Source organism: Nycticebus coucang, chromosome 15, assembly GCF_027406575.1.
Source record: "Nycticebus coucang isolate mNycCou1 chromosome 15, mNycCou1.pri, whole genome shotgun sequence".
Classification (NCBI taxonomy): domain Eukaryota; kingdom Metazoa; phylum Chordata; class Mammalia; order Primates; family Lorisidae; genus Nycticebus; species Nycticebus coucang.
In genome coordinates this window covers 91,950,817-91,964,149 of record NC_069794.1, presented here as the reverse complement: position 1 = coordinate 91,964,149, position 13,333 = coordinate 91,950,817, and the positions used below count along the sequence as shown (strand labels likewise).

General features: G+C 37.4%; 1 protein-coding gene across 2 annotated transcripts; it reads left to right on the top strand.

Annotated features, from left to right (window-relative positions):
• The first annotated feature begins 268 nt into the window (after positions 1-268).
• UFM1 (ubiquitin fold modifier 1) lies at positions 269-12,970 on the top strand. Of its 2 annotated transcripts, XM_053563877.1 has the most exons (6): positions 269-618; positions 695-751; positions 6,144-6,201; positions 10,249-10,288; positions 11,405-11,437; positions 12,776-12,970. In XM_053563877.1, coding segments are annotated over exons 1-6 (258 nt in total). In that variant the 5' UTR covers positions 269-616; the 3' UTR covers positions 12,844-12,970. The 2 variants fall into 2 exon arrangements, 1 of the variants encoding a protein (XP_053419852.1); XR_008374648.1 differs by lacking the exon at positions 10,249-10,288 and having other exon boundaries at positions 275-618.
• Positions 12,971-13,333: the final 363 nt, after the last annotated feature.

Genomic DNA, 13,333 nt, shown 5'->3' with positions numbered 1-13,333 from the left:
AGTATTGGAAGGTAAAGTGCGAAGAAAAAATATGAGTAATGTAAAAGATGTGACAGGATTGGGTTGCTGTAAAAGCAGAATAAAACTAAGGATAAAGCAGGTTAAGATTCTAGCTTCTTGAACGTCAATCAAGCTTTCCTGCCGCCGGTTGCCTTAGCAACTTCGGACAGCGTCCGCCTCAGCCCCGCCCCAGCCCCGCCCCTCAGCCCCGCCCCAGCCTCGCCTCCAGCCTTCCCGCTCCTCATCCGCCAACCCCACGCCCTTACTTCCGCCCCAACCTGCCAGCTGGGATCGGGGGTCCTAGTCTCTAGGCCTTCACTTGTGCTGCCTGATTAAAAATATGACCGAGAAAAATAAAGTTAGAAATATATTCTTTCCATACGATTCATACTTTTAGCTCAGATGTGTAAATGCCAAACTAGCAGGTCCTTGTGACTTGGAGGCTCCCGGCAGCGTGAACATTTGGGGGCGATTCAGGCAGTGTTTTGGACGACAGCAACTGCAGAGGTCCCCGGTGTGCCGAGAGAAACGTGGCTTCGCGGGGCCGGAGCGGTCCTAGGAGGAAGTGGGGCTCCCGGCGAAGTTGGCGCGGGGTTTCCATCCGACCGGCCTCATCATGTACGCGTTTGCTTACCGAGCGCCCTAATCCCAGTCCGGCTGCCCGGCCTTAACTCTCTCCCTCTCTCTTCCTCAGGTCGAAGGTTTCCTTCAAGATCACGCTGACGTCGGACCCGCGGCTGCCGTACAAAGTGTGAGTCTGGGGGCTGAGTTGGGCCTCTTGGGGCGCGGCTGGACGGGCCTGGGCTGGGGGTCATCCGAGCCTGCGAACAACTCCCGCCCCATCGGCCTTGGTGCCCTCCGCGCCAACTCCGCAGCCTCTCGCCAGAGCCTGCGAGGCGCCGTCCCGTCCTGGCTCGAGTGTCGGCTCGGCCCTGGCCCTGCGGCTGGGCCTGGGTGTGTTTCTGCTCATTAGTGGCTTCCCCTCGGAATTCGCTGGTGGGCGGTGGAGCGGGAGGATGTGTGGACAGGGCTCCGGCAGTGTGCTGGGATTCTGTAGCAGTCTGTGTCTGCGGGAGACGAGAACGGCCTTTCCCGCCCTGACCAGCTGTTAACAGGAGGTTGAAAAGGTCCCGCCTGTCTGAAGCTCTGAAATTACTTGAATGCGTGTTAATGTTGGGCTTCTGGTTTTCGTTGCGAGTGCGTGACTCTACAGTTGAACATCACAAAATAACCCGTCCCGGATCTTAAACTTTCTATGTTGGAATTCTTAAACTTTCTATGTTGGAATTTAACTAAGAGTGTTCCTAAACGGAAATAGAACCTTTCATGTGGGGGCCTTACCGTGTGGATTAAAACAGGTGTGACTTAATCTGGACCTTCCTGTGAGTTTAAGTTAACACTCTTGAGGTTATTACAGCTGCAAGTATGTAAAATGTAGCGAGGAACTTTAGTAGGAATTTATGCATAATTGATATGCTTAGTGCCCCTGAATCAACTGATAACCCCTGCCATCAATTTCAGTGATTTACTGCATCCATGACCCGTGTAAACTCCCAACCTTTTATTCTTTTCAACCTTTCTTCTCCAAAATACCATTTTTTACATTTTGTCTCAAGTCTTCATGGTCACGGCCTACAACCTAAGATCTCCAATAATTGTTCCATCTCTAAAATTTCATTTTTAAGGGCGGCGCCTGTGGCTCAATGAGTAGGGCGCCGGCCTCATATACCGAGGGTGGCGGGTTCAAACCCAGCCCTGGCCAAACTGCAACAAAAAAATAGCCGGGCGTTGTGGCGGGCGCCTGTAGTCCCAGCTGCTCGGGAGGCTGAGGCAGAAGAATCGCCTAAGCCCAGGAGTTGGAGGTTGCTGTGAGCTGTGTGACGCTACGGCACTCTACAGAGGGCAATAAAGTGAAACTCTGTCTCTACAAAAAAAAAAAAAATTTTTTTTCATTTTTAAGCACTCTTACAGATAACTACATTCTCTTCTAGCTGGTTTGCTGTAATATCTCTTCTGCCAGGTTTCTTCGATGTGTTGACCACACTTCCTTTTAATCTATAACTGTTTTCTTCCCTGTGCCTTATCCCACTCTTTATAGAGCTTGGAGTCCATGGGCCTATCTTTAAATCATTCTCTTGCAAACACCCTCAACCTGGTCCCTCTCCCAAATCCTCCCCAGCATAGTTAGCAATACTAAGTCTAAACCCAGCCATTTGTATTCTGTGTAACATAGCTTCTTATCTCTGCAGAAAATAGCACAATTAGGCTTATAGTTTTACATAAATTCATGACTGCATTCAGTAATACATAGCTCTCTATACATTCAAGTTTGCTCATTTTCCTCATTCTTAGAAAGGATTTTTTTTTTAATTTCTCTACAGACTTTCCACAACTTCTTTCCCCCTTGCTCTCAAGCTGTCGGACCTTTTCCATCTTATTTCCCACCTTTTCTTCTCCCTTCCTTACTACCACCATCACTAATCAGTCCCCCCCAATTCTACATTGGTCTTCTCCTTTCTCTTCATCATTGGTTTTTGAACACTGTTCTCATCAGTGTGTAAATGTATGCTAGGAAATGAAGAAGAAAAGGGATATAGTATCAGTGTAGGAAACAGGACTTCAGTAGGATTTTATGCACAGTTAATATAGCTAGTATAAGTATATGCCAGTACCTACAAGTGCCTGGAACATTGGACCAGTTCAATTAATGCATGGTAACCTAGTCAATTAAGTGTAAGTGTTCTTTAGTGTGTATATAATATATATGGAGGTTGTAAAATATATATATATGTGTGTAAGAGTCCTTATGCTGTGTTTTCAAACTATTCGCTGTAAGTGGTAATTAATACTTGAGCATTCATACAAGCAACTGGAAAAACATTTGTGAAAAAAAAAGTATTTTTTCCTTTTTTCGAGACAGTCTTACTTTGTTGCCCTCGGTAGGATGCTGTGGCGTAGCTTGCAACAGCTCAAACTCTTAGCCTTAAGTGACTCTTTTGCCTCAGCCTCCTGAGTACCTGGGACTACAGGCACCCATGACAAGGCCCAGCTATTTTTAGGGATGGGATCTTGCTCTTGCTCTGGTTGGTCTGGAACTCCTAAGCTCAAGCAATCCACCTGCCTCAGCCTCCCAGAGTGCTGGGATTACAGGTGTGAGCCACCGCGCCCTGCCATGTTTTAACTTTTTTGTGTGACTTTTCCCTTATCAAACAGGACATTATATACTTGGATACTGACACTTGCCTTTATTTATTTATTTATTTATTTTTGTAGAGACAGAGTCTCACTTTATGGCCCTCGGTAGAGTGCCATGGCATCACACAGCTCACAGCAACCTCCAGCTCCTGGGCTTAAGCAATTCTCTTGCCTCAGCCTCCCGAGCAGCTGGGACTACAGGCGCCCGCCACAAGGCCCGGCTATTTTTTTGTTGCAGTTTGGCCGGGGCTGGGTTTGAACCCGCCACCCTCGGCATATGGGGCCAGCGCCTTATTCACTGAGCCACAGGCGCCGCCCCACACTTGCCTTTAGTTAAGCATTACTAATGTTGATTTCTACAAGGGATGTTTCATTTAGTTCCAAATTTATTCTGGGTAATATTGGAGTCTTTATTTTTTGTTTGTTGGTAGATTCACTATCAGTATTGAGACGAGGCCATAGAAATGTTGAAATTAAACCATCTTTTATACACAAGATGAACTAAAAACAGCCTTGACTCTTTCAGTCTGTTTCAGACCTTTTCCATCTTATTTCCCACCTTTTCTTCTCCCTTCTGTACTACCACCATCACTAATCAGTCCCACATTGAAAAGTTAGCCCTTTTAATCTTTCCTGCCTTAAGATTGCCTTCTTAGAATGTAATCTTGTGACCACTACTGTTTGACAATCTATTTTAAACAAAACATCCCCTCTGTGAAGATTTCTGTGATCATCCAGTTACTCCTGCCCTTTTTGAGTTTCCTATGGAATTTTTCTTAGTCTTCATAATAACAATTGTCTATTTGCGTCATCATTTTGTTTAAATGCGGTGTTTATTAAAAGAACAAATGATGCCAGTCATTCATTTTGCAAATTCACTTTAATGTAAATGATAGTTTCCATTTTTTCAAAACATTAGTACAATTCATGTGCCAATTTTATAAAATGATAACTGACTGGCAAATACAGTGGCTTCGAATGTGAATAAGGTCTATGGAGTCACCATGACACTCATTTTCTCTTTAATTTTCTGCCAACTAGAATATATATTAAAAGATGTTTTCATTCTATGTTTTATTGGCTTATCTGTGGACAGTCTTACAGTCTTACTAACTTAATATACAGGTAGAAACGGGCGGCGCCTGTGGCTCAGTCGGTAAGGTGCCGGCCCCATATACCAAGGGTGGTGGGTTCAAACCCAGCCCCGGCCAAACTGCAACCAAAAAATAGCCGGGCGTTGTGGCGGGCGCCTGTAGTCCCAGCTACTCGGAGGCTGAGGCAAGAGAATCGCTTAAGCCCAGGAGTTGGAGGTTGCTGTGAGCTGTGTGAGGCCACGGCACTCTACCGAGGGCCATAAAGTGAGACTCTGTCTCTACAAAAAAAAAAAAAAAAATATACAGGTAGAAACTTATTTTAATGAACATGAATATGACATCTCATTGCATTGAAAAGACATTTCCAAGTCTCTAATTCAAAAGTGAATTGAACCTCAAGGTGTTTGACGTTTTCCTATTGTGGCAGAATTTTAAGGAAATGAAACTCAGGTTCTAGACTACAGATGTGCTACAGAAATACTTGCAAAGTATTGTTGCCTATTGGTAAACTATCACATTGCCAATTTGTTATCTATTTTTTAAACAAATGGATATTCTGTAGAATTTTGCTTTTGCTCTTTTGCAGTTCCTTAAGAAAAATTAAGAAAGGGAAAAAATGATAGTCGTTTTTATTCTTTTAACAGTATTTTGGAGTGGAGTGGGGCATCCTAGAAAACTATTCACACTTAGAAAAAGTCAGTATATTGGTAATATGCTGTAGTTGATGTAGTGATTCTTGTATTCATAGATCTGTAGTCTAAGGAGGAACCAGGGCATTCACATGAGAATGTTTTATAACGGTAGTTGGTATTAAGGTACTAATACAAAAATAGGGTGGTAACAGGTAGAGAAAGTTTAAAGAGAAATGTTAGCTTGTCAGTCTGTCTTCCTTGCTTTGAAAGATTATCAGTTTTCTTTTTTTTTATGATTGTAATTTATTTTACCTTAGGAATATTATTTTGCTATTGTACTTATTTTTAAACCTCTTACTATGTCTTTAAGTATTTTTTCTTAGAGTACAAAGTAAATTTCTTTTTTCATTGTTAAGTTGGAAAGTTGATAGAGATTGACTCTATGACTAGGTCATTAAAAAAATCTGTTTATTGGTGATCTTTAATATACTTGGCCATGTACAAGTCAATTATCAAAATTACACATCCCTCTTTAGAATGCTACCTTAGGTTATACTAAGCTTTTTCAAATGATGGTGTAAAAGGTAGAAAATCCATTTCATTATTGGCATTTTTCCATAATAAATACGTATTTTCATCAGTTTGGTCTACTATTTTAGACATTATTATTATTAATAGTACACAGCAGGGTTCATCAAAAGCTTTATGACCAGCAGTGATGCTTCCCAGGCAGCCTCTCCTATAAACAGAATAGTAACATTACTGCATTGGGTGAAAAGGTGTTTAGAGGGGAGATGGTAAAGTGGATGGAGGACTCAGGAAAGATTCAAGTTTGTAAAATCCATCTCTAGAAACAGACAGCAAATAGTCTGTATGCTAGACTTAATTGTGTCAAGGAAATATAGACACCTACACCTTGTAGAAGTTGTTAATTTTTCAAGTACAACTCTGGTCACCATCTCAGTTTTAAGGCAATCAGTCATTTTTTTTAGAGTTAACAAATATACAGTAAAAATAGTAAATTTTGAAACTCGAAAGAGCTTTGTCCAGCAACTAAGGGGCTTTTGTAAAACACATTAACTTTGCGTTTCGGGAGCTGAACACAATTATAAGTGGGACTTTACTTAACCAATGCCATCAGTGTAACCTGGTTCTTTGTACCCTCAATGAATCCCCAACAATTAAAAAAAAAATTAACTTTGTTCTAAAATTCTTCTTACAGACTTAGTGTTCCTGAAAGTACACCTTTTACAGCAGTCTTAAAATTTGCAGCAGAAGAAGTAAGTATGAAAACTTTTAACAATTTTTGTAGAATGCAGTTTAGCAGTATATTTTGAAAATCTTTAAAATTTGCATGCTCTTTGACACACCATTTCCACATGGGCTCTTTACTGGGTCTGTTTATTGGTGATCTTTAATATACTTTCACAGAGAACTTATTTTCAAATATGAGAAGAATATGTTAAACAAATTGGGTGCATCTCCATTAAAAATTATAATAATTTTTATCAAAATGGAAAAAGTACCAGTGATGTGTAGTTTTTTAAAAAGGAACATTATATTACATTATATTCTGTATACTCAACATTTTACTAGTTCTGATTCTGAAATTATAATTTTATAAAAATCTTTGTCATATTTTTCAAATTTTCTGTATGAGCATGTGGATTATAGTAAAATTTCTTGACTTGAAAAGTGTGTAGTGGTTTTCTGATATTTTTAAGAAATGAAAATTTTTTACTCAAAATTATCAGAAGCTTTTGTACGATAACTCTTTGGACATGATGCTTGGAAGAGTAGCTTAATCTGGTAGAAATGGCCCCAAAATGTGCCTTGGAAGACAAAGATATAGGTTCTTGTTTAGTTGTGTGATTAGTTAGCTATATAACATGCCACAAATTCCCCCCTTATCTTCCTTCCCCAGTTTTTTAATCCATGAATGGGAATTAGTGCCTGTCGTTCCTAATTAAGTGATTTTGAGTAAAGTACTGGACAGGCGCACAGTAATGTTTCGGTTTAGAAACTTTAGAAAAGTTTATAGTCACAGAAAAATAATTTCATTAACTAAATAAGAAATCAGCTTAACTCATGTCATCTGTTATCCTGCCCTGTATTTAAGTATTTAGTGGAAGTCAGCCAAACTGTTAGTGCTCAACAGCTCCTTGTAAACCTTTGTCAGGGACCATAACTGCAAAGTAGTATTCCCTGTTGTGTAGTTAGTTAACTTTGATCTATTCTGCATGCAGAAAGAACAAGTAAAATGAGCTTAGACACACATGTAAACACGACATTGTCCTTACTGTTTGCTGCATAGATCACTCGCAAGAAATAGTCCTAGTCTTAGTGGGGCAGAACAGAGTCCACAAATTGCAGATTTAAGAAGTAGATCTATACAAGCTGTACTTAATACTATTTTGTAGTTACTATAGTGTGCTTTAGAAAGCAGAGGCATTGTTATAATCTTGGCCTTCTAGTGAAAATAGAAGAAAATCTTAACATACATACAGTAGGAAATAAGCTAACAAATTTCTTAACAACCACACATATTAAGGTTTCAATGTAGTTTATAATTATTATAAATCATGGTATTATACATTGAGAAAGGCTACGATTTTTAAGGCAGTGGCAAGAGGAGCTCTTAGAAGGTGACACTGGAATCTTTCACTGAGAACAAACATTACCTTCAGAAACAAAGATTCTACATTTAATTCTCTGGTACAATTCTTTTGATAAGCTACAGTAAAAATTCCTAAGACAATGGAGAGTGCATTTAAGTAAATAATGCATTGTCAAATTTGGAAAGACCTCCAGAACATCCTAAGCTATAAGACTGATGACTCCATACTGAATCTCAGATTCAAAGCATTCTATAATAGACATACTCTTATTTGACAATGTGAATGTTACTTTCTTTACATTATTATTGCTTAATATTTTGATGTCACAATTGTCTGATTCCTTTTCTGAATGTATTCGTTGGTTCTTTCCGAGGTTTTTGTCTCTAGTTCTTATCTTAAACATTGTTATTGTTATTAAATTTTAAGCCTTTTTAATTTTATGAAGGCAAAAAAATGGAAACCTAATAAACACATGTATATGTAAAAATAAAAAAAGAATTATGGGATCTGAAGAAGAAAATAAGTGATAACTGAAGAGCATAAAAGAGAAATTTACTGTATTTTACAAACTAGCGTTGGCTCCCCAAATTTCAGCTTACCCATTGCTTTTACATTCTACACATGGTAAAAAAGTATTAGCAATGACTTCTGTCTTTTTAAAGTTCATAAAATATGTTGCATTATGTGGATGTGACTTAAGAAAATGTATCACTTATCTTAAAAAAAGGGCCTGATCTAAGAGGAGCACTCACTCAGAAGGGTAACTGAAATGTTTAGGATTTAGTTTTGAAAATCCGAGAGTTCTGTAACTGAGTATGTGATCAAAGTGTTATTGAAGGCCAGGCACAATGGCTCACCCCTATAATCCCAGCACCTGAGGGGGGAGGATTACTGAGTCTAGGAACTCAAGACCAGTCCTTGACCAGCCCTCACTCGCAACATTGTGAGACCCCAACTGTGTTATCTACAAAAAATAGAAAAATTAGCTTGAGCCCAGGAGTTTGAATGTGCAGTGAGCTATGGCAACAGAGAAACCCTGTCTCTTTTGAAAGAAGAAAAAAAAATGGAAGAATGTTATTGAGATTATAACTTCTGTAAAATATTTTTGAAGTATGTTAAAATTTATTTAAGAATATTTTAAAGTTTTTTAAAAAAAATCTTAATCTTTAAAAAGGATGCTTAAAATTAAGAATGTACCATATTCAGAGAAAAATAATGTATTAGGTGTATAATATTGTAACAAGTGATTGTTCTTATTTATCATTGTTATTTCAAAACTTGAGTCTTCAGTTGGTTATTTAAACTGTTAGTTGTTTGACTCAGCATGTATATGGGACCATTATAAATGCCTAGAGCAATGTTTCCCAGGCAACTAGCACCACATACAATAAAACTCCATGAAAAGGTGGAGTTAGTGGCCAAAAAGTACAGTATACTTTTCGTTCATGATTTTCTTCTGGAGTTAAACTGTATTAGCAGCATATTAAAGGCTTTGAGAAGACCACTAGCTTACTGTAGTATTTTCCAAACTTATTTGATCATAAAACTCCAACGTAATATCTGTAAAATTAGTCTATACCACAGATATACTTAATATAAATTTGTTTGGTACACTAATAAACTACAGAGACGTAAACACACCTTGGCAACCGTAGGTCTCTAGAGGTTTAAGAGCTGTAATCTATCTTTTAGCTACCAGTAAGTTCGATGCCCCATTTCATTGATGCAAAAAGCAGATCTTTTTTACAATGTCTATGAAATAGGTTAGGGGAGACTTGCTCTTCCTATTGGCCATATGGAATCACTTAATTGCCTAGGTGACATTGTCTGCACCTAACTAAACTTAATTGTTACTTCCTAGTGACATAATTGGACTATTGTAATCCTTGGATTGCAACAGATCATTTAAGGAGAATTTAAGAAATACAAGCCTTGGTCGTCACCTGAATATCTTCTATAGGCACTTCTTTTAAACACAGGAGAGCATCTGCTTGGAACTTGCCATTTTTATGAAGAAATTTTGGGAATAATCTCATCAATATGTTTTCCTTTGAGGGGAGCGCATATGAAGTGATTTATATATAATAAGAGTGACATGGCTCCCTCTGAAAGGGTAAACATTGGGCCGTCGATTGACACTGTTTTTTGTAATACATAAAATAAGGTACATTTTCCAATCAGTGATGTCCTAAATTCAGTCAAATGGATTATTTAGACTATGGGTTGTTTTCAGATTAGCGGATAGATAAGGCAGATGATAACTGAACATTGAACAGCACAGGGGTTAGGAGTGGCAGCCCCCGGACGGTCTAAAGTCCATGTGTGCCTAGACGCCTCCAGAACTTCACTAATGATAGCCTGTGATCAGAAACCTCACCAACAACATAAACATGCGATATGTACTACATTCTTACAATAAGAAAACCAAAGAAAAGAAAATATTACCAAGAAAACCATAAGGAAAATGTATTCACTGTTCAGTGGAAGTGTCTTCCTCCTCGTCTTCACAGAGTAGGCTGAGGAGGGCTTGGATTCTCTCAGGGGGTCAGAGATGGAAGAAAACCTGCACATAAGTGGCCCTCAGTCTTGGCTGTGTAAGGGCTCCTTGTACTTATGGTGCCACCTATTCTAAAAGATAGATCACATTTTAGAATTACAGAATTGATTTCAGTTTCCCTGATCTTCTTTTGTAACTTGTCTTCTGTTTAGTTTAAAGTTCCTGCTGCAACAAGTGCAATTATTACCAATGGTAAGAATTCTCATTTTAAAGTTATTTATTGCCTCAGACATATGGAAATTGTTTAAAAGGAGCCAAATTAAAATTCACTTAAATACAGAAAGCTTGAAATACTATCCAAATGTTATATTTAATGGTGAATGCTATCTATGTCAGGGTTATCATTCATCATTAGCTCTTTGTAGTTTTTTTTGTATTTTTGATATAGTATAGCACTTTGTAATATTTTGTGTCCTTATCACTGCTTGCCAGATTTTTACTGAAAATGACTTTTTATTTAGAAATTTTTTTAAATATAAGTAAAGTTATATTAGTAAATGGTGTAGAATATGAAAAATTAAGCAGAAATGGACCTTGCAATCCCTTTCCTGACAAAACTCTTTCTTGGAGGCTGCTAATGGGGCTTTTTATTCAGTGAGGTACTTAATTAAAAGTATCTTGGAATCCTGATAACAAAGTATAATAGAACCAGTTCTGTGAGAAAATAGTGAAATAATAAGATGAAGAGTGAAGATCACAGGGAGGGCTTAACACTCTTTCACGTATGCAGAGTAATACCGATGGGCGCTGGAGAGCAGTCTGGGTACAGGTGGGAGTAAGAGGAAACAGGCTTAATGTGCGTGATGTAATTTAGATGACAGAACTTCTCACTGTAAAATATTTTTAATGCCGTCACATTTTTTGTGATAGCATGCAGAAATACCGAGTGTTTCTCTGTTTCGAAGAACGCTGGCCTACTTTCTGGAAACTTCAAAGTCCCCACTGAATAATTCTTCGGAATATGCTTTGAAACTTTGAAGTGTTGGGGGAATTTGAACTAAGTGAATTGGTGGGCTCTCCTAGCTTTAGGATATGATGCCTCAGAGCAATATAAAGGTAATGAATGGCTTACCTAAGGTACTTTTAGCTTTTTGGGAGAAATGACAAACATTTTTCATTCTGTGTAGCAGAACAATTATAATAGCAGATTTCAGCAGATAATACCTAAAAGATTGTTACCCATGTGACAATGGGATTTAAATTGGCCTCTGTACACACAGCAGCATTATTTTGGCAAATTTCTTCTTGGTGTTACTAAATATTTTCTCTTTAGAAATAGCTTACGTGATTTTACAACTTATTTTCTAGATGGAATAGGAATAAATCCTGCACAGACTGCTGGTGAGTATCTATTTGAAAACTCATGGAGGAGTGAATGAGGCTATATATGTCAGTTGACAGTGAATATTTAATGTAATTAGACTTGCCAGGATTATAACAGGATGATCTGGGTTTTTTTAGAGATTCAGCCTTTACCTATGGTTCTGAGTAATAAATTGTTTCATTATGTCTATCAATTATGAGTGGTTTTGGCTATAATATCAGAAAATGTCATAGTGGCTTATGCATTGAAAGTATTTAATTAATACACATAACAGAAAGTCTGAGGGTGAGACTGTGCTCTCATGGGAATAATGATTTTGACCTACCTCTTTAGGTAGTTGGTTGTGAGGTGGTGCATGTAAATGCATTTTTCTAAGTAAGCTATTAGTAAGTGCTAATTTTTTAAGGAGCTGAGTCCAAACTCAGCTTCAGCCTTTCTATAGAGTGAGACATTGCTGCTGTAACAAGCAGGCAGGGTAAAAGTAGTCTTCTACATAATTAAAAGAACTTTTTAACTTTTAAAAAATTATTGTGTATGATTTAAATGTATTCTCTTGGACTTATAAACTAATTGTTTTAAAATTAATCGTAGCATTAATATAATATGTCCTTAACTTGAGCAGTAGTTATTTTTAAATTATTCTAAAAAAATTTTGTATTATAACAAAATTACACTATTTTTATAGACCTCAGGTTGGAATTCAGCCATGCAGAAAACGAAGAGAGATCCAAAATTACAGACTTTTGTTACTTAAAATAAGTGTATAGTTGTATTAAATGTAAAAGGTTATTCATTGAAAATTGTGAAGTACTTATTGTATAGATGTCTTTAAACTTAGTAGATAAAGATTTTGTTTTTCTCACTCTAGGAATTTTCACTATTTTACATTAATTTGAATTATCGCTTATTCTAACATGTTGCTTGTTATATTACCTTTAAACATGGAATTGTGCATATTATTGGGAATGAAGAAACTCTCAGCTGGCAATTGACCCCAGAATAGATCATGGCATCTAAATTCTTAGCATTGTGGCAATTTAAATTTATTATTATTTTTTGTTTTTAGGTATTTTATTGTGTAATAAAGCAAGCTTTCGGATTAAATAATTACACTGTTAGCTTGCTGAGTATATTTATCATTTTTATGGCTGGTGTTCTTATTTAGAAATTTTAAACATTTGTTGGGTTGGTAAATATGAGAAGATTAGAAATAGGACTGGAAAGCATGAAATTGGGTTCTGATGATGCTTGAGATTTTTGCCTACTTTACTTTTATTTATTGTTATGTAATAATTGTTGGAGTATTCAGATAACTTGTTTTTTAGATACCTAACTTTGTGTTTTGTTTTGTTTAGGAAATGTTTTCCTCAAACATGGTTCAGAACTACGAATTATTCCTAGAGATCGTGTTGGAAGTTGTTAATATCTACTACTTGGAACATACAATTTCCTTTCAGAATAAATGTTGATATTGATGTTTTTTGTTGTGAAATTGAAATCAGGCATTGAATATATAATGAAAACACCAGGAGTCAACGGAATAAGGAGAAGTGACTTTCCTGTGCCTTCCTGTTCACACTCTTCATGTGAAGAGGCAGTGCTTAGAAGTGAGGAGCCACCACCACAGAAGATCAGACAGGCTTTGGTTGCTGCCTCACAGCACAAGCAGTTCATTCTTTGGGGTAAATGGGTTCTCCGACTGTGATTTATAACAGGAGGATGTTTCTGTTAATTCTTTCTGAGAACATTTGGAAAATTAAAACTGACTGAATTTTACGTGTTTCAGTTAAATATAAAAGGATTATGGATCGTGGATGTGATCCATAGTTTGGCTTGATAGCATCTGATTTGCAGACATGTAATTTGATTCTTAATTAAATACATGTAGTAATTTATGATGGAGGCAGTAGATA

Coding starts and splice junctions, on each gene's coding strand:
- UFM1 (XM_053563877.1), top strand. Junction 6,202..10,248: donor TAAAATTTGCAGCAGAAGAA/GTAAGTATGAAA, acceptor TCTTCTGTTTAG/TTTAAAGTTCCTGCTGCAAC. Junction 11,438..12,775: donor AAATCCTGCACAGACTGCTG/GTGAGTATCTAT, acceptor TGTTTTGTTTAG/GAAATGTTTTCCTCAAACAT.